This window comes from Eulemur rufifrons, chromosome 8 (assembly GCF_041146395.1).
Source record: "Eulemur rufifrons isolate Redbay chromosome 8, OSU_ERuf_1, whole genome shotgun sequence".
In the NCBI taxonomy this organism is placed as follows: Eukaryota; Metazoa; Chordata; class Mammalia; order Primates; family Lemuridae; genus Eulemur; species Eulemur rufifrons.
Window position 1 is genome coordinate 83,896,169 of NC_090990.1, and position 22,607 is coordinate 83,918,775.

Sequence of the window (22,607 nt, forward strand, 5' to 3'; positions counted from 1 at the left end):
AGCACAACTTCTAATCAGATGGCCCCCATTGTGTCATGTTAAGTACATTTGCATTTCCTTTTTTAATTGCTTAGCAGTACAAATAGTTTTGAGTTCTTTTGTATGAGGGTTTCTTAAACAAAAAATTATGTTATTAAATACATATACTCATTAATTATTTTTTTAAAGTTATTTTGTTTTCCTCCAGTGACTGTCAGAGAACTATCCATTTGGATTGTCATTTAAATCATCATTGTCTACAGTGATATAAAATCATTTCAAATTTGGCTCAAAAATGAAAGCACGATATTTTTTTTAACTGCAGGAATGTATACAAAGACTATCGCTTCCTTGAGCTGGCATGTGATTCACAGGAGGATGTAGACAGCTGGAAGGCATCTCTGCTAAGAGCTGGAGTCTATCCTGATAAATCTTTAGTAAGTTGGATGTATCTCTTATTTAAAAATTAGTATTAACCATGTTTAAGAAAATCTATTAACTCTATATACTATATGCCAGAGAAACTAGTTTTCTTATTGACTTAATTAATTTGGCACACTGTTAACTAATACTTTGCTTATTCTTTTTACATTGTTTTTTTCACATAGAAATTTTTTCCATTTGACTTCTATTTTAAGAAGTTAATCTGCATATTTGTTAAAGAAAATGCCCTAATCTGCCATAAAACATAATGTGTGCAATCTCAGACCAAGAGAAACATTTTTGTTTTATTTTAAAATTTTATTTTCTTCTATATGCTATTCCATATTTGTTATTGTATCAATGCAAGCAACATATCATCAATCATAACACTGATATTTCCTATTCCTAAAAATATACTTATTCTTATAAAAGTCTATCTCCTTTCCTTATGTCCACAGTTATACCTGTATGCAAACTCTGGTTAATGTCATCATGACTGTAAAAGAACAAAAAAAATATATTATATTGCTATTCCCACTTATCTTTATTAATATACTTCAAGTGTCTTGGAGACACTTCTCTCATTCAAGTTAATAAACAGACCTTCTCTTTGTGTCCTTTGGAAAATGTAATATTGCACAGACTAGTCTGAATTTAAACAGAAGTCTCACTGACATTTGCACACACGCTGTGAGACAGATTGCCGACGAGCGGATCTCTCCACTGCCCAGGTTCCTCCCCAGGACTAAAGTACTGAGGCTGAGCCTAGGGGAGTTAGTCCAGCTTGACTCTTGTGGTACTTACTTGGCTCTCGATCAGTTTATAGGACTGATCGTGCGCACGTTGGGTCATTTGTAGGTTCAAAATGGGGATCGAGTCTTTTTAAGAGAAAGTCAGAGATACGGGTGCAATGTGGGACAATTGAAGCATTTTTGAAGGGATTTCAGACCTGACCACATCCCTGCGGTTACACTGGAATTTAATAGAGTTCCAGGGGTAACAGATTGAGAATTCATACCAAAATGTTTGCCTCTTTGCTGTTATCTTCACTCACACATAGCCCTGTTTACCTCTTTCCTCTTACACCTGTCTGGTTGGCAACTAAAACAATGCATTTCCCACAACATGCCCTGTGCCTTCCAAATGGAAATTACATCAGATGCCTTCCCGTTGACACCCAGGTACACAAGTATCTGTATATGATTTTCATAATTGCCCAGTTTGTCCTCTGTTGTGTGCATACAGATTTGCATAGATATGTACCACTCTGAAGACTACATATATATTAGTATAAAAACCCAAGCACTACCTTTGCTCTTATTTTCAATTCTAATCATTATTTGTTAGTTACTCTTACCTACCCATTTGTGTTTAACTTCACAAATACTCTATATTAAAAATGCACACACATACTTAATTTTTTTATTCATTCATTCCACAAAAACTTTTTGAGCATGTGCTTTTTGCCAGGCACTGTTCTAGGTACCGGTGATACAGAGGTGAACAGTAAGGTCCTGTCCCCACGGAACAGATGTTAAACAAGGAAACGAATAACTATTATGTAGTCATCTGTGTTGAAGATAGCAATAGTTCTACAAAAAATTAGCTAAGGTAAAAGGACAGTAAGAGTGAGGAGCAGGTGAGCTTTATTTCAGTAAAGGTGGTAAGAAGACTCTTTGAAGAGTTGACATTTGAGTAGGCTCTTTGGGAGAGGAGGGAGGAAATGATATGAAAGTCTGGAGGAGATGTTTTGGGCAGAGGATAGCAAGTGCAAAACCAAGCTCAGTGTCTTAGAGGACCAATGAGAAGGTCAGTGTGTCTGGAACACCAGGAGGAAGGACAAAGGTGGTAGATGGTTAACAAAGAAGGTGGTCAGAGCCTTGAAGGAAATAGTGAAGAGCCTTTTGAATTTTATTCTAAGTGAGATAGGAAGCCCTTACTGGGTTTCAAGCCACTTAGTGGCATGATAAGATTTACCTTTTTAAAAGTTCATTATGGCTAGGAATTTCAAGAAATAGTAGAACATGTGGGTTCAAGCACAGACTCTAGTGTCAAACTACCTATATTTTTTTTTTTTTTTTTTTTTTTGAGACAGAGTCTTGCTTTGTTGCCCGGGCTAGAATGAGTGCCGTGGCATCAGCCTAGCTCACAGCAACCTCAAACTCCTGGGCTTAAGCGATCCAACTGCCTCAGCCTCCCGAGTAGCTGGGACTACAGGCATGCGCCACCATGCCCGGCTAATTTTTTTCTATATATATATTAGTTGGCCAGATAATTTCTTTCTATTTTTAGTAGAGACGGGGTCTCGCTCTTGCTCAGGCTGGTCTCGAACTCCTGACCTTGAGCGATCCACCCGCCTCGGCCTCCCAGAGTGCTAGGATTACAGGCGTGAGCCACCGCGCCCGGCCAAACTACCTATATTTAAATTCCAGATGCTCACTTACAAGCTGTGAGATCTTGGGCAGGTTACCTAGCCTTTTTACATTTTAAGATTCTCATTTCTAAAATGAAGATAACAATGGTCCTTTATAGGGTGATTGATAGGATTGAATGAGATAATGCAGCAAAGGCATTGAACGGGGTGGGCACAAATAAGCACTCTTTTTGTTTATAATAACAATTATTAGAATTATTACTACTATCATTTTTATCACAAACTATTTTCTTTAACAGCTACAGGAAGGTTAAAATACTGTGGATATTGTAATATAGCCCAGCGAGATTGTAAATACTTTATACTATTTTCTGTCTTCTAAATATGCTTGGTTATATAAAATACCAATTGTGTGTGTGTATCTTCCAGAACATGCAAATATAATGCTTATGAAAATGTTTTATTAAGTCATGATTTTATAAATGAAACCTAATTTAAATGCAACAGACAAGTTTACTATTTAAAAAAGTTATGTAATGCATCTCTTGTGAGGGAATAACTGTCTTGGAAAATCAAAATTACTCATTCCGCAGTAAGTGTTTGTAAGCTTAAAACTTAAAATGTTCTTATAAGTCTGGATTTTTATATGTCTATAACTCTATACCAAAAGGACAGTCAAATAAATATTTTCTATTTTTAATCAGAATATTCAATTTTAAGGAAATCTGGAGATATCCTACACAATATTTTGATTCTTTTTACATCATTTTTATTTGTTTATAAACACCCGTTTTGTGCAATTGCTTGGAAGATCAAGACAAAGGGTTTTTTTTTTTTTTTACTATAAACCAAAGGCAAGACAGGAAATTAAACTTAACAGTGCACCATGAATGTTGCTTTTGCTTAGTTTTCATCATAAACAGTATTTGCATTTGTAATGCACCCTGTAGTCCTACAGGTCATATTACATGATTGCTTGACTTTCAGATGTTTAAATGGTAGCTAACTACTGAAATCAATCCAGCAGGATGCCTATCTAAAGATTCCATTTTGTGAATACTCTCACTTATATTTGGGAGGAGGGAATGACTTTTAGGTAGTTCTTCCTAATGTAGAAAGATTTGATGAAAACAGATTAACCTAATAACAGATGCCTCTGTCTAAGTAAATTTTTAGGATTTGTGAATAATGTGTCATTTCTCTTCTGTATCAATAAACCATTGAGTTGACAACTGATGCCCTAATAACGAAACACTTACGTGTCATAGATGGACATGAGTCTAAACTCACCAAGGTCCGCTTTCTGCATAAGACACCTCCATTTTGACTGGAAAGAAATTTCTACATAGATCATTTTTTTAAATTGTATAAGTTTGACATCATTTAGAGAAATAGCCTTCACCTAAATTTGAGTGAAATGGTGTTTTGGACAAATTTTTTTTAGTATGCACACTTTTTTATAACATTCTCACCATATTTTTTTCCATCACATGTAAGTGATGGAATGTTTTTATGTCACTCATATCAAAATGCTCTGCTACCCCGTTTCTTTTGTCTCTCAAGTCATTTCTCTTTAGGTTTTCTAAAAAATCTGTCTCATTCCTTCCACTCCCTTTCCTCCCTTCTGTCTTTCCCTTCATCTGTCACTATTAAAATAGACTCCAGGGTCTCAAAGATAAAGAAAATGCAGTTCCTACTCAATAGGAATTCCAAGTCTAATGAAAGAGAGAGATGCAAATAATTACTCTACAATATGATAACTACAGTATATCACCATATGAAATGCGACAGCCCAACCATTTTCCCACATGTGTTTTCCAGTCACCTTCTATTTTCCCATGTGCAATTTCTAATTCCTTTACTCCTTTAATCTTTCTGGATCCAAAGCAAAACATAGAATTCTTACCTGAGCAGTAGAGTATATGGCCCTAAAGTAGAAATCAGAGTCCTGGGTTCGGACCACTGACTTACCCTGTGAACTTACACATAACTTCCTCTGTGTCACAGATTTACCATTCTGTCCGTCACCTGATATTTTGGAGCAGCCACATATTTTAAAAATATATTTAAATCTAAATTTGGATTTAGGAGAATTTTATTTTTCTTTTAGCTCTATTTTCTTTGGCCATGAAATTGAAATTATAATTACTATAAAGTTTTGTATAGTTAAATAAGTGTATAAGACTTTTACATAGTTTCAAAGTAAAGATGTTTCTAGTGGATTTATTGTTATTTTCACTGATGAGACTGAGATACAGTGTGTGTGTATCAATGGTTAGAAGCTACAATTAAAGAATTTTAAAACATTCTTTTGCTTTCTCATGTATATAAATTTTCCTATAAATATGATTACAAATAAATGTGAATTTGATTAAATATATAAAGACCATGATATAACAAACAGTTAACTTTTCTGGTAGTTTTGCTGGCTTGTAGTATGACTTAAATTATATATAAACATTAAGGAATTCCAAATTCAAATTCTTTGAAACATGATGTGTGCAGTAGAATGAGGTAGACTTTAAGTCAAATCCCAGTTGAATTTTGAGCCTGCCATTTATTAGCTGTGTGGCTCAAGCAACTTACTCAACTCTCTAGTTGTTTATTCTTCTCTAAACTCAAAATAGTCCCTTCCTCAGAGCGATTTTATAGGATTAAATGAAGATTTTTGTGCATCACAACTAGCTCTGCCTTCAACTGGGTGAATGTGTTCAATGCCCCATATCCGTTATTTTCATTATTCAAAGTCATTAATGTGTCCACGAAGCTGTAATTCCCAATTTAGTAGTCCTTTCCTTTCTTTGGAAACTAGCAGTGGGATTTGGGGATATCTGTTGGCTGAGGAAGCTGAGTTGTTTCACGGAAGCCCTGATGTGGCCTGGGGAGACAGGCCAGCCTTAAGCTCCATCAGCCAGTCAGGAGTGAGCAGAGAGGCTGTTGGGGAAGTGAGAATTCACAAGCTCGCCCTCAGATGCCTGCCAGCTGCCCAGCTGGAAACAGCAACCTGCATGCAGATCCACGCATGCCCCGGAAACAAATTTGGTACAAATTCAGTTTTGCATATTTAAGTCCAACACCTCAGGACTTTTTAAGAGGTTTCTATTAGCTGATATATAGAATAGAACATATATATATATATACACACACACACACACACACACACACACAATAGAAATATATATATTTCTCCCCAGTAGTGTATTTTTTCTTAAGAGATTAAAAATGATAGTAGAAAGTGAAACACCCTGGAACTTCACTATTGATTCTGAACTCAGGGCTTTCCCAGCAATAACTGATGTTTTTAGGACTGCTTTGCAGATTGAAACCATCTTACAGTGAAATCCTTTTGTTACTTCAGAAATTCCTCTTGGATAGACTCTAAATGTGAATTTTCCTCTGTGTCAAATAATAGAGGAAAGGGACTGTGTATCATTCTAGGGGGACAAGAGGAATGGCTGTGGACCTCCATAAATATTTATTAATGTGATGAGGACCACTCCTATGCTTTTATTCAACAGACTAATAATACAAGACTTAAAACGCCTGACGCTTAGCCCCCCTACACATAACTTTATTCTCAGGTTTTTCTGCAGAGCACAGAGCAGCTACATGGCCAATTCTGAATAGTCTTGGTTTTTCTTCAGTGGAAGTGCTTTCAGAGATCTAAACATAAATTGCTGCCACACGGCATAGTGAAGGGGATGATAAAGCATTTGTATTCACCATTCATGACTGTATGCCGCTCTCAGAGGAGACAGTTGGGAAATGATTGAATGAAACAAGAAATGGCCAAGCCACACCACGTCCGTCCTCTGCTTGCGTATTTCTAGTGTTTAAGGATTAAGGCCTCCTACTCTGTGACATCACTGTTGCCACTACAAACAGAACCATCTGCCATCGAGTGAGGAAGCCAGTCATTCCCTAATGTGCAGAAATACTTGGTTGAACTCCTGAAACTTATTTGGTAGATCAAAAGCTGCACTGCCGTGGAATGCAATAAACTCCATCTGTTTGAGGTATTTTCAGCAATATTGCACTTCTTTGGAGAACCAGGGTCCCATTATTCTCTGTAATAGACTTTTACTCCTGATAAAATTCCCAGTAGGGATCTTTATTGCCTTATTGAACAGTTGGCATAGTCTTTAGAAAGGACTCTCTTTTTCCCCTTCATTCATTCTTACACCATTATTTATGTCTCAGATAAGCCAGTGTGTTAACAGTTATATCATAGCAACTCACAGTGCCAAAAAACTTCACACCATTTTATCAGTGCCTTTAAATGTATGTTTCCTTTATTAAATATGATGGCCGTGATGGTCCCTGGATTAGGCATTTCCCCAGAGTCACCAATTGGCATTATTTTCTAGAAAAGACACTCTCCTAGGATCATTGCCTTACCGCTCTCCAGAAAATTTCTGGGTATAATATATCCCCCTCCACATCCTCTGCTTAAAACTAAAAGCCAGATCTGCGGCCTGACCTCTTGCTCCGCCCTGTTCTAGGTCTCCTCCGCAGATGCACACACTTTGCTCACAGCTCTCCAATCCTGCATCTCAGTGAGAAATTCCTTCTGGGCCCCTTGTGAAAAGAGTTCATCTCTGTTCCCGGCCCATACCCCATCCTGTCTGCCCCACAGGATCTGACCTTGTGAGGACTCGCCTGCCCCGGGAGTAATGAATCACCATTTTATTTTTTTAGGCCATATGTGAGTTAAACCGTTTGATATAAATCATACTCTCGCAGCTCTGGTTTGTAACAGGAGAGCCATTCGCCCACCACCCGCCACTGGCTGCTCTGGGTCTCTACCCGGAGTGTCGCTTTTAGAAATGACTACATTTTTGTGACTAACCTTTCCAGACCCATTTCTTGAATGTGGACCAGTGTTTATTTTGGCGGCATCCTCACTATACAGTCTTCGCTTCCCGTGCCAACCCAAGGCAAAACTCGTAATTTACAAAATAAAGGAATGGTATACAGATCGAGGTCGTAACTTGGTGTGCTTACCCTGTCTCCCCAGAACCACCCACTCCTTTCCTTTTTTTTTTTTTTTTTTTTTCCACCTTCTTTGAAACCAAGGATGCAGTGTTTGTTTAAAAATGCACTGGCTGATGAAATTTTCCACTGCTTGGCATGTTGGAGGAGGGGCTGTCAGGAAAAAGCAAGCCAACACACTAAATGCTCTGCCTTTCATGCTAACAGTTCACTTATTACCAATTCAAACCAACTCCTTTTGGCCAGGTTCCCGTACCCCAAGTATTCTGAGTAGAAAGAAAGGGGGAAAAATCTCTGTCATAATTTTCTGCCGTTATGAACGTATGATTTCATTTAACCTGCGTGGATCTTTTGACTTGCCCATGAGCTCTGGACGCTGTATGTATATGTATGGGATATCAGCGAACAGTTAAATTATTTATTTTGACGTTGCTCTCACAAGAAAAACCTCATAATTTTAAAATAATTTTATGTTTAACATATTTCTTTTTCTTTTCCTTGCGGCTACGCGCACAGGGGAACAACAAAGTAAGTTCTTTGTGCTGTTGCAGTCCCCACTCCACTCCCGCATGCCTTGACGAGAGTGTTCCTGTGCACGCTGGAATGACTGTCATCGTCACCGTGCACGAATCGTGCAGGGTGTGCACGTGTTGGGGGGGGGGTGTTTGCGCTACCATAAGGGCTGTTCTGTTTTGACCTTTTGGAAGGGAAACATATTAGAGGCTGTTATTGGGCAGTTTCAGAGAGGTTGATATTCTAAAGAAACAGCTGGACACTGAGAGCAAAGATTATGAAGACTTAATAATGAAGCTTCTTCCCCAGAAAGTGTATGGCAATCTGATGAAACTCAGTGCAGCTGAAGTTTTTGCCTAGAAATCAAAGCTCTTATGTTAATGTGCAGTTATAAAAACCCCAAACTGGAGTCTTAAATAGCAGCATGGCTGGCTTTGTTGATGAAACTGAACAAGATCAGAGCTCTGGCTTTGAAGGTGCCTTGAAATGGATGGAGGAGGGTGGGGTCAACATCTCACTTGGCTTCTGCGCCCCTGATGTCTTCCACCTGGATGGAAGCAGGAGGGTGTGGGGAGTCGAGGGGGAGGCCAAAATATGTATGATAGATTTGGGAAGCACACATGAATGGTGAAAATTATTTTAATGTTGTTATTATAACAATTTAGTAGTTCATAGAGTTGCTGGTTTGTTTAAATTTTGATTCAACTTTTCCCAAAGATTAGAACTACTTCTCAATTAAATTGGAAATATAATAATAGTGTAGTTTGGGAAGATGGTCTTAAGTTTAGCAGGGTGCTTTGTTTTCTTATTTTTTCTGTGGAGATATATTAATGCTTCATCCTACCAGGTGGCCCACTTAAAATGGGCCTCATTGAATACAATAAGAATTGAAAAGAATGTTATAGAAAGTTGGCCTGCATATTTAAACCAGCTGGAATTCATCAGAATTGCTATTCATAAGCCATACATAGAGAATGTAAAACAAATGTGGGAAATCTTGTGCAGTTTAATTTGATGGAATGTGCTATTATGGGATAAGTTGACATAGGTGGTTGGTATTGAAAATGTATCACTTTATAAATTTATATCTTGATATAACTGCTTATGATCCAAGTAATAATATTTAATAAAGTTAAAATATTACCAGAAAAGCACAAGATGGGCATTTGTGAAGGAGTAAAGAGGTGAACTCAGCCTACTTATGGTAAACGTTTTTAAAAAATAGCAGGTAACTTTTGAAACTGATTAAAGATTTCTTCTACAAAGTAAAGAATAATATTTGTAATGAATATTACCACTTAGAAAAAAATTTGGACAAAATATAAAAACTCATATTTTAGTTCTTATACCATATGATATATTTCAATTCTTGGGTAGGAAGTCTGTCTAATGTAGGTCCCTTGCATTACACTGAATCTCTATCTGGAATTTCATGTGCTTCATTTCTTGTTTGAAAAACAAAAATTCTTTAAAAAGTATGCTGGGCTAATTCTGAGTGCACTAATAGAGAGTCTGTGCATGCTGAAGACCAGGGAAGCAGCTGCTGACATTTTGGGGAGGTGCTAACTCTTAGACCACTCAAGAAGCATTTATGATTTGTCTCTTTCACTAGTGATTCACTCATGACTTAAGAACATTTGTAAAATTCCCAAAAGAAAATACTTCTCCATAGCAGGAGTCATCTATTTGTTGTGTCCTGTTTGATTAATTTCTTCAGGGTAATAAATATTCAGTTTAATACAGTTTTACTGATTTTCAAATCATTAAATACAATGAGCAATAAAATTCAAAAATTGTAAATTATCGCTCATTAAGGATGACTCTAAGGATGCTGCAGGAGGCCCTCCAAGATCTCCGGGCACCCTCAGTCACCATCTGCATCATGAACATTTGTGCACATGCTGTGGGGGCTCTTCGGGTGCTGGTTAGAGGTAGAGTGTCAGTTGAAAGGTGTCAAAGCTGCAAGCATTTAGTGTTTTGATTTTGAGTTACAGAGTGGATACTTTGGAGGTGCTGATATTTATTGCCCCATGCCTTATTTTTAATTGCTATGAATAAATATCTCTTAAAAATATATGCTTATACTTTTAAAATATAATCATTACACTGACCATAGATTTTGGCATGAAACGAGCCTCCTCAAATCATAAATAGCACATCTGCATGTTATTTTCCTGTAGCTTAGAATTTCAGTATAAATGGAAAACACTGGAATACAAGCTGTGCTGTCTCCAGAGTATAGATCTGGATTCTTCAAAAGAAGAATATGAGATTCTTTTTTCCCTCCTATGCTGGAATGCTTGTTCTGAATTGTCCCCAAGGCAACATACCTGACTTGTTGCCTGCCATATACGTGAGCCAGCTGTAAAGTGTGACTCATTTTACACTTGCAAAGGCGGATTGTTTATGTAGCGCTTGGCATTTTATTATTTATGATATTAACCAGACTCTAAAGAAAATGAAGTCTGCTCAATTAATGTTTCTTTAGATGAGCGGGATGGATTTATCTCCCACGTGCATTTAAGTGCAGAGCACACACACACATAATCTGGGGTGTGTGGAACAATCCTGCTATTCATTTTCTCAGGGACAACTAAACTAATCTGCTTCATCCGTCCCTAAACTCCAGGAAATCTAACTTCTATAATATATAGATGCATATTTAGATTTACATTATGAATGCATGATGGAACAAAATACCAAGATTCACATTTCTCCTTGAGCAATCATATGTATTTTGTTATTTCTCCTTAAAAAGCAAATATTCCTTTTGTGAGGAGATCACAGTTGCTCAGGAAAAATTTTCTTTCCAGGCCTATTACTTATTTTTCCCTTTGAAAATGTTTTTCTGTTGGCATAGTGATATTCTAAATTGCTTCGGGGAAAGTCTATCTCCTCTTAAGATGGGTTTCCCTGGACCACAGATTTTAAGTCAGTGTCTTCTCCAGGACACCCGAGTCAGTTTTGGGAATGTGAACAAATATATACAGTAACAGGGAGGTAGTTTTGTTTTTCAAATTTGTTTGGTGAGTACAAATGTAAATCAGAATGTCATTTTCAGAACTGAGACCTTCAGGTAAAAATTAATCTCAATGTTTTGTCCCAGAGAGAAGCTGTTTAATTTCCTTCCTTAATTTGGTAGCTTCTTTTGGTGGACATTTCTAGGAATTTAATAGGCTTTTAATTTTATTTCTTTATTAAAGACTTTAAGTTTCAGTTAAATATTTTTATAGTAAATTAGGCAAACTAAAGATACAGAAAAACCTAAAATGTAAGGAATAAAAATACTATAACAAAAGCTCTCAAATTTCTTAATGATATTGGTACAGATACATAAATGAAAACTAAAAAGAATCATAAGCCGGGCGTGGTGGCTCATGCCTGTAATCCTAGCACTCTGGGAGGCCGAGGCCAGCGGATTGTTTGAGCTCAGGAGTTCAAGACCAGCCTGAGCAAGAGCGAGACCCCATCTCTACTAAAAACAGAAATAAACTATATGGACAGCTAAAAATATACATAGAAAAATTAGCTGGGCATGGTAGCACATGCCTGTAGTCCCAGCTACTCGGGAGGCTGAGGCAGGATGATTGCTTGAGCCCAGGAGTTTGAGGTTGCTGTGAGCTAGGCTGATGCCACGGCACTCTAGCCCAGGCAACAGAGTGAGACTCTGTCTCAAAAAAATAAATAAAAATAAATAAATAAATAAAAAGAATCATAGATTCAGAAATTAATGCTGCAAAGAGTTTTCAGTTAAAAGAAAAAGCTACATTTAACCTCTTCCCTTATGAATCTTTTATTACTTTTGAAAGAGAAATTTATAATCACTCTACTTAAGTCTTTTTTTTTTTTTTTATTTCATCTTGTTATGGGGGATACAGAATTTCAGGTTACATACGTTGCTCCTGTACCGCCTTTAAAGGATTCTTATATATTTCCCAGCAGAAGTATAATGTTGACTATATTGCTTGGAGAAAAGGATCATTTGAAAAGGAGAAATAGAACATAAACATACTAAAACAGAATTTTTAAATTATACTTATCGGAGGGTTTTGATACTTAAGAAAGGAAGAATGAAAGGAAAATCAGATTTGAACACCTGTTTTTATAGCATTTAAAAAATACTTTGGGCTAGGCACAGTGGCTTATACTTATAACCCCAGAACTTTGGGAGGCCAAGTCAGGAAGATTGTTTGAGGCCAGGAGTTCAAGACCAGCCTGTGCAACAAAGCAAGACCCTATCTATATAAAAAAAATTTTCAGAATACAAACTTTGTCTGGTGATTTATCAACACATCCAGCAAAGGCAGTAGACATGGTCAGTCTCTGTTAGTGGGAAAAATAGTTATTACTTGGAGTACTTATTTTGGTGATCCATTGGATTCTAACAATCATTTACAAAGGTAGAGTTTGCCAATTCAAATCTAACCAAAAATGTATATTGAAGAGAACATATGTTAAATCCATGTTAATTTGTTATGCCTTTTTATGCCAAACCTTAAACTCCTAAATTATTTTCCTTGGTCATGTGTAAGAGAATACAGATAGCCACTGAAAACTTATCCTCACAACCTGGAAATGCCTTACTGATGATGTGTGTTATAATCTTGGCCAATGAAAGAAGCAGGGAGTACAGTGTCATAATGTACATTTCTTCTCTAATATTTAAAATGCATGACTAGAAGTTAGAACAATCTAAGCAGCTTAGATATAGTCAACTCAATTAGGATTATTCATTTTATTTGAATAAGGTATGTGCTTTCCCTGATTTTCTTAAGAAGTTTATCAAATGTATTGCCCTGGGATTTAAAGAAAGCCTGGTTGACTACATTTATGCATAATCCAATAAGGATATCGTTAAAGTAAAAAGAAAGGATTAAAACTCACTGGCCTCAAAGTGTTATTTTAGTTCCATGTGTATATAAAAATAAATTGTCTCTCAATCATTGCAACACCAGTAAACCTTTGGTTCTTTTTTGGCAAACCAGCCTTAAAGAGCATTGTTAATGCCTAGTTTTTGAACCCCCTGACTTTAATCATAACCAGTTGGAGGGAAGGGACTATTTAATAGGGGGTAGAAAACTTTGAGAAGCAAATTGGAATCTATATTATGTTCCCAAATTTATTGATCTTGCTAAATAGACTCTATAGGGAAGCAAGAATGGATCTGCTGCTCAGAGACCTCATAGTGGATGACAGTAGAGAAACTTCTGAAGGGTAATTAGGGTTTATTTATATATTTTTATTTTCTCTGTTGTTTCCAAAATGAACTTCTCTCTAGTTAACGGAAAATAATGTTTAAGATATCATAGCAGTTTTGAGATATTTTCTCTTGTAGTATTGTAGACGTCTTCTTTTTGTATGCTTCATGATATTTTCAGATGGAATTGGTTTAACACTGCTCAAAGAATAAAAGAATTTCTTTATACCTGTTTTGAAAACATGTTATTAAACATGTTATCATCAAGTATGATTTTAGAAGTTACATTGCGATAAGCTTTGTTTTGAAATTTAAGCCTTTACAGAGCATTTTTATCAAAAAGTAGGAATTCATTGGTTAATTTATCTTAATGTGTTTATAACACTGTACAGTGAAGTCATACAGAATCACTGCAGTAGAGAGAGCTTAAAAGCCTTCTTCTTATCTTTGGCAGAGCAACTAGGCAAAAACCAAAGTGAAAATGGATGTGATTGAAATAAGAAATAAGCTTGATTTAAAAGATATATATATATGTGTATATTTAAAAAATATACAATTATTGAATATCTAGTAAGCTACAGAAAATTAGAGATATATGGCCAAGTTTAAATGTAAAAAACCTATCTACTTACAAATGAGAAAACACACTTCAAAATGGATCCAAATGGAAATTAGTACTTAATTTACCAACTATTTGGAATATAACAGTGAAAACGTTCTATAGGAAACATTGCAGGATATAACCAATCCTATACAAAGAGAAAAATTAATAATTTTAGATGAAATTTTTTTAAATGGAAGTAAATAAATTTAGAAGATTGGAAAGAGAGCATCTAAAAACCTCAAGAAAGAAAGAAATTAATGATTAAAGTAAAAATTAATGAAATAGAAAATAGTAAAAGTATGAATACTTAAACTACATACAAATTTAAAGCATACAGAAGTCAGTAAACAGTTAAAAAGTGAAAGACAAATTAGTGAAATATTTGCAGCATAAAATAACAAAGGATTAAATATCCTCAAAATAGAATTGTTTCTATTCAATTTACTTTTTTAAAAAAGCAAAAACAAAACAAGACAGCTGGCCAAATAAATAGAACTTTATTTAAGATCTCCGCCACCAAAAAACGGCTAATAAATATATGACAAAAAAGTTCAATTTCACTAGCAACTAAGAATTGTAAATTAAAACAGCCAGCCAAATGTCATCATTGAGCTTTCTTCACATTAAGAGAAATGAGAAAGTCATGACAGGCGGTAACGAGGAGATTGTCCTCCTCCTGTACTGCATGTGGTGGACTGTGCGTACAGCCTCCGTGGAGGCCAGTTTGGTGATATGTAGTCAATGTATTGGTTATGTCTTGGTTTTTATCAAATGAGTCAATAATTATCCAAAGGAATTTATTCAAAGATGATTTTGAAACATTGTTTATAATTACTAATGTTTAAAAACAGCATCAATATCCATCATCGATAATTGGTCAAATAGAGCAGCAGTCCCCAACATTTTTGGCACCAGGGATTGGTTTCATGGAAGACAATTTTTCCATGGATGGGGAAGGGGTGGTTTTGGGATGATTCAAGTACATTACATTTATTGTGCACTTTATTTCTATTATTATTACATTGTTAATTTCTCTGCTAATGATAATCCATATTTGCAGCTGCTCCCCAGCACTAGCATCACCACCTCAGCTCCACCTCAGCTCCACCTCAGATCATCAGGCATTAGACTCTCGTAAGGAGTACACAACCTAGATCCCTCACATGGACAGTTTATAGTAGAGTTCCCACTTTTATGAGAATCTGATGCCACCACTGATCTGACAGAAGGCGGAGCTCAGGCAGTGACGTGAGCAATGGGGAGCAGCTGTAAATACAGATGAAGCTTCCCTCACTGCCCACCGCTCATCTCTTGCTGTGTGGCCCGGTTCCTAATAGGCCACAGACCAGTACCAGTCCACAGCCTGGGAGTTGGGGACCACAGAAATAGAATATGATACAGCAATTCAGTGAAATGGTATAAAGCAAATTTTTAAAAATAATGTTTATATGTATAAATTTAAATGGAAATTTTCATGATTTAATTTTAAAAAACCCATTGTGCACACCTTGGATAGCATAATCCCATTTCACTTAAAAAATTTGTAGAGGATGAGATTTATTTGTATATATTTGCACATAGAAATTCTGAGAAGATATACACAAAATTTTAATAGTATGAGCAATTTTGATTTTTGGTCCAATGCCATTTTCTCATTTTCATATGATAAATAACTATCTTTTGTGCAACTTTCAAAAAATTTTGAAATGCACCAAAAAGAAAAAGAGGAAGACATTTAAATGGAGGATGGTGAAAAAGAAACAAAATTATTAAATGATGAAAACTGAATATACAGGAGGGGAAATATATCACATAAAAGATATAGATTAAACTTTATAAGAAAGTAGATTAACTTTTATAAGAAAGTCAAAGATAATTGTGGACCTTAAGATTCCAGAGGAAATTAAACATCCGAGACTCTGCAGACCTGAGTGTTCATTATGATTATTTTTGTAATGATTTTTCAGATTTTAACTCTTTTCCCTTTACCCTGCCTATGCAAATACGTTATTTTCCTCACTGAATACATACTGTTGAGGGACCGTGTTCTGAGTCTCTGAATGCTCACAGTTCCTCGTTGCCTACGGCTTTCGATAGCGTCTTTGTTTCAAACCCTCAAGTTCCATAAGAGGAAGCCTTCCTATCTTGCTACACCAATCATTCTTCCGCAAGTTCCAGCTTTGTACCTGTCAGCACTGTTGCCCACTGTGACTGTGTTGTGTGTAATGTACAAATAATGTATATTGTCTGAGGATTTTCAGGGAGCCATTTCATGGCCTCATTTCTGGCCCTTGATTTTCTACTATTTGAAAAATCTCATTGATGTTTAAAGATGATAACATATAATATTAGTCTATCAAAAAGAATTCTGTAAAATTTAAATCTAAAAGTCCCCTTGAACCCATTCATTTATGTAACAAAATGTATAATCTGAAAGTTGAAAGCAGGAATTGAAGTACCAAGATCAGAATTAGAGTCCTATAAAGAAATCCTCCCTTTAGGGAAAAAAAGAAAAAATCCTTTTGGTTTCAGAGGGTTAGGCCACAAACAACCCCACCAGACACCTCCAGTTGGAACAAGAGCAGAAAGGCTTAGTGGTATAGAGTATCTGGCCCCTATGTACCATATTTAAGCACAAATACATTAAGGCTGATAATAGTAAAGCTAGAGACTTAATCTGACTCTAAAGAATAAACAGGTTTAGAAAGAAGCAAGTTGAAATTGAAGCGAACATTTGCCATACATATGACAGGCAAAGAGTTAATATTTTACTTTTGCCAAAGTTTAAAGAATTTTGCAAATCAATAAGAAAAGACAAAAAAGAGGGGGTGGTGTTTAGAGGGGAACTCAAAAGAGGGCTGTGTCAGTTCAGGGGAGGGCTCATGACAGGTAGGGTCACAGCGGTGGAAATAGTGAGAAGTGGTTGGATTCAAGATAGCTTTTGGCAGTGCAGCCAATCTTTTGATTTAATGATGGATTACACATGAAAAGTGAGAGAGAGAGTAAAATTAAAAAAGATTCTTAATAATGGGCACATGGTAGTGCCCATTAATAAGATGGGGAAAGGAGAAAGTGAAATGGAACATTTAGTTTTCACCATGCTAAGTTTGGGATACCTCGTACGCTTTAGTGTTTAGACAGGATAGGTTAAGTTACAATGCCATAACCAACAACCCCTCAAAAGATTTATTTCTTGCTCAGGCTACATACTCATCGCAAGTTGGCTGGGGCTCTTCTTGTTATTCTCACTTCAGGACCCACAAGGGTCGACAGGATTATCTCCAATCACTGTGGCAGAGGAAAGGAATGAGTGGAGAATCACACACTGGCTGTTAATGCTTCTGTCTGCACGTGACATGTCAATTTCACACTTCTTTCATTGTCCAAAGTAAGTCACATGGTCACAGCTAAGTTCAAAGGAACAGAAGGTACAATCTTACCAAGTTCTTTGAAGGAAAACCAGATATTTGTGTGACTGTCTCAGCATCCAAATGGAGATATCTTTTAGGCAGTTAAATATATAAATCTAGAGGTCAGGGGAAATTTTTGCAGACAGAGATTTGGAAGTTGTGAGGTATTTAAAATCTGGGCACCTACGGAGAAAGTGTAGAAACCAAAAATAAGAGAGTTGACAGAATATCCTTTAAAAATATAGAAGAGGAGAAACCAGCAGGAAAAAACTGAGAAAGAGCAGCCTGTGTGTGTGTGTGTACAAGTGTTTCTGTATAATTTATATACTCATATAAAAAGGTATAGGAAATGGGTTTGAAGAAGAATTAGGGATTATTCTAAATTTCTTTAGACACCTATGTATTATTTGTTGCTGCATTCATGTGTTATTTTTATAAACTTAGAAATACAATAAGGTAAGAAAAAATTTTATACCAAAAGTGTGTGTTGGGAGGTAGAGAGAGAGCAGTCACATTTCAGTAGACTGAACAAGTGAGTATAAGGCACTTTGTAGGAAGCTGGAAGATCAGATGAGCATGTTCAGGAACCCAGTTGGAAATGATAATTACTGCATAGAAGCTGTACACCTGCATACTGAAATTAAGCAATCTGAATGGATGGAGCAGGCAGATGAGTATCTCAGAATGAAACCTAAAGTACATCATTTATTTAGGACTCTAATTTTTTAAGAATCTATAAGTGAAGAGGACTCGCACATTTTAACTTAAAACTGTGTTTTTTTTACCTAAGTCACTTTCATTTTATTTGTCATGCTTCAACTTGATGCATATTGTCTTAGGCCAGAGTGAAGAATAGATTTCTCTTAATCATTGGGATAAGAGAGAATATAGTAAACAATGTTGTAGAAAGAAAACATAGTAGTATTTAAATAAGCATTTAGAAAATACATTCAGCTGCACACCAACTAATTGAGTCTGACTTAAGACAGAAGAGACTAATGTTATTTGGGAATATCTAATTATAAAACAAAATGGGATATTAAAGAATAACTTGGCATAATGACAACATATATTCTTCAACATAAAATATTATTATTGACCAAATTTTAATTGAAGAAAAGCTCTGATTGGGACATTTTTATTTTTCTCTTTGAAGTGATTAGCCATTAGTGTCAAAAATTTTCTCATTATATATCATAGTGGCATTAAAGAGAAGAATTGATGGTGCTTCAAAGAATTATGCCAAAAAATTATGAATAAAGGCCAATTTGAGGCAAAGGGCAAAATAGAGCTTTAAAGAAAGCATCAGCTTGTTGAAGTCCTCCTATCACTGTAATTAATCCTTGAAGTGAGAAACAGAAAACATATACGAGTCTCCTTGACTTGTGATGGGGTTACTTCCTGATAAACCTATAGTATGTCAGCAAGCATACTGAATGCTTATTGTGTTCACATCATCTTAAAGTCAAAAAATCATAAGTCGAACTATCGTACATTGAGGACTATCTGTATATTGTTTCCACTTAGATCAGTGGTTCTCAACCAGGGGCAATTTTGCTCCCTAGCGGACATTTGGTAACGTCTGGAGATATTTTTGATTGCCAAACTGGGGACTTACAACTGGCGCCCAGTGGGTAGAAAGAAGCCAGAGATGCTGCTACATATCCTGTGATTTCCAGGACATCCGCCACAACAAAGAATTATCTGGTCAAATGTGTCAATAGAATCAAAGGTGATAAACCCTGACCTCACTTAAAATAAGTATGCAAGATCCCCTATACCAACTTACCCTGTGAAGATGTCGCCTTGCGACCTTCATCAACTGAGCCCCACTCACTTAGGATTGGTTGAAGAACTGAAATCTGTTCAGACTGCAGAGGCCGGCTCCATGCAGCCCACACTTTCTGTCATGCTTCAGCAGTGTCTGCTTCATGTGAAAAATCCTCCCTGCGCTTTGATTTGCTGGTTTGTCTTAGGAACTAAGACAATAACCAAACAGATTTTCATACTTGGGCAGGGGATTCAGGGTCAAGGACTGTGATTGTTACAAAAAATTGCCTTTACTCACACTTTTTTGTGAACATATGTCTTTCATTAAATAAGAAACACCCAATTTTTGTAAATTTGGGAAACTTTTATGTGCTTCCATTAAAAGCCTATTTCAAAATTGGAATTTCATGAAAATAGAAAAAAGGTAAAATATTTCTGTATTTGAGCATTAAAACAAGATTTAAAAATAGACTCAGTAAGGAACAATTAAAATCTGAGTCTTTATCAAGAAAAACTTTTCTGATTTTCCAACCTTAACATCATCATTCTTCCTTTCCCATGTGGCCCAATAACTCAACTCATGGATTGTCAAACAGAAAACTTTCTTGACTACGTTATGGAATATATTGTCTGCCAAACAAGATTTAAAAAAAAAAAAAATCACTTTAATATGGCCAAGAGAGTAGAAGCTAGGCCCAAAAACACAGCTACCCACATCCATTTGCTCAGCCCATTCAGAGGTAGATATTTTCAGGCATAGAAGCATAAAGTGATACTTTGATTTCCTTCAAATGTGAGAAAATTACTGGTTTGTTATAGAAGCCAAGTCTTATAAGATTATTAACGGTTTTACATTTCCAATTTATGTGAAGTGCTGAGAGTTATAATTATGATGAATTACAGAAGTATAAAAGTATAAAATAGTATTACAGATTTATTGGATACAAATATCACATCAGAGCGTGGTGGACATCTAAATTTCAACTTGGGTTCCATAAAATGGCAAGGTGGTTGTGGTCCAGGAGTAGGTCTTTCATAAAGACAGTCTATTACAACTTTACAACTGCTTCACAAATAGGAAGGTCTCCTAAATAGCAGCAACAACAACAACGAAAAGCAGTACTTAAAGTTTTAGTACTAGACAGGGAACATTAGGCAGAGATTTGGCAGGAAACAGAGTTTTCTGTGTTGGTAATTTGTGTGGCATTCTGCTATGTGTTACATTTATTAGTTTATTATTTATTGGTTTATTTATTGTTTTTTTTTTATTGTCTGTTGTCTTAACTGTACTTCAGACTCTATGAAGACAAGATCCCCCTGTGGTTTTGTTAACTTATTATATCCTTAGAACTTGGAACATGGTGGGTAGTGAGTGAATATTTTAGAACGATTCGGTGGATGAATATAAATGATGGAAAAGGGAGTTGGAAACTGAACAGATAGGCCTAGTTTTGAGGTGAGAAGAAGGTGCAGTGCAGAGGAGGAGAATCGGGGAGAATGGGAAAAGAGGAGGGAAGGTGGTGATACTGACACAGGAGAAGCAGCTTCCAAGATGGTTAGCCACTCATCTGGTTAGCATGCCTGAGTCACCTGAAATACCGTCACCAGCTCTCTGCCGCACATTCACATTTTCACGTTGCCAGACTATTCACACACCTTATTCTTCAAGGCTAGGTACAAAAAATGATAATGGATAAGTTACTGGTTGTATTTTTTTTCCAGTATGTGTACCTTAAATCTGATTGAGCTTTACTAGCTTCTCAATCATTTTATACCATGGGAAAAAATTATACAAACGCCTTATAAGTTTTTCAAAATAGGGATTATACAATTATTATAAAAAGTAAAGCCCTCAGAATCGTTGTTTCTTCACCATTTCTCTCTACATTCCTGAGTCAAGGGGTGCTTCTCCTCCTTGCCAAGGCCATCTCTTCAGCATGTATTTAAGACTTTGGTTTATTAGTTATTTTTTTATTTCCATGCTCTTAGAATCTCATTCTCTCTCCTTCTAGCTTTTTCTCGTCTGCCTATATATATTAATATATATATACACACACATACATGCACACATACATATTTATAGGCAGAGGAGAAAAATAATATATATGCATATGTGACATATACACATACATATATGTGTGTATATGTAATTATATATAAATTTTCTTTTTTCTACCTTGATTTCTCACTCAAAAAATTGTATATTTCTCTCTTTCTCTTTACCACTAAGTATTTTGAAATTAGTTCATTTAATTCTCTCAACAATGCTGTAAGGCAGTGGTCCTCAAGTAGGGACGTTTGGCAATGTCTAGAGACATATGAGGTCTGTCCGGAAAGTATCCAGCCATCGTTAATATGAGAATGGTTTGCGCGACATCGATGTAACCTGGCAGCCAAGGCGAGTGGACTGGAATGCGCATGCGTGAACAATGACGCCCTCACTGTACTAGTCAGTGGGGTGCTAGACGCTGTTAAGTAAGCATGTGTACAGTGTGACCATCACATTCAAAATGACTGAGCACATAGAGGAACAAATCTGTATCAAATTTTGCATTACGCTTGAACATTCCTCCGTGGAAACTATTCGGATGACTCAGAAGGCTTTCGGGGATGATGGGATGAGTGCAGCACAAATAAAAGTGTGGCACAACACTTCAAAGACGATGGAGAATCTGTTGAAGGTGATCCACATTCCGGAAGGCCTGCAACAAGCAGAACACCTGAGAATGTTGAACGTGTACAGGTTAGGTTAAGAGACGCTGGCAGAGCTGTGTGAGGTCCCAAGCTGCCTGCTGTGAAGGGGACTGAGGCGTCATTGTCCTGTGTACAATGTTTCTTGTATCTTGTATCTTCTTCAGTAAATGTCTCTATTTTTCATATTCCATGGCTGGATACTTTCTGGACACACCTCATATTCATCACACTGGGTTGGGGGTGCTGCTGTCTAGCGGGTAATAGGCCAGGGATGCCATAAAACATAGGACAGTCCCCCACAACAAAGAATTACCCTCTAAAATGTCAATAGTACTACTGTTGAGAATCCCTGCTGTGAGGTAAACATTATTTTCTCCATTTTAAAGACAAAGAACGTGAGGCTTAGTGAAGGGAGCAAACTGGCCACAGGTCACATATCTAATTCATAAAGGCGTCAGGATTCAATGTAAACCCATATTTGAGTCTAGAGTTCACGTATTTTCTAATATAGACACTCAATTTCAATCTAATTTATTATTATATACAAATTTAAAATGAGCACCTTTGTGCATAATTCCTCATCTACATTTCTGATTATTTCCTTAGTGTGTATTTATAGAAGTGGAATGTATCAAAAGGAATGAATAATTA

The 22,607-nt window shown here is 36.3% G+C and overlaps 1 protein-coding gene across 5 annotated transcripts in view; it reads left to right on the forward strand.

Moving 5' to 3' along the window:
• The window catches only part of DNM3 (dynamin 3), a 533,160-nt gene that overhangs the window by 431,801 nt on the left and 78,752 nt on the right, over positions 1-22,607 (forward strand). For 4 of the 5 annotated variants that reach the window (XM_069478342.1, XM_069478341.1, XM_069478343.1 and 1 more), the window contains one exon: positions 305-416. In XM_069478342.1, the coding sequence (XP_069334443.1) occupies positions 305-416 (112 nt within the window). Of the gene's footprint in view, positions 1-304; positions 417-8,284; positions 8,297-22,607 lie in introns of all 5 variants that reach the window. The other variant, XM_069478344.1, reaches the window with a different exon arrangement.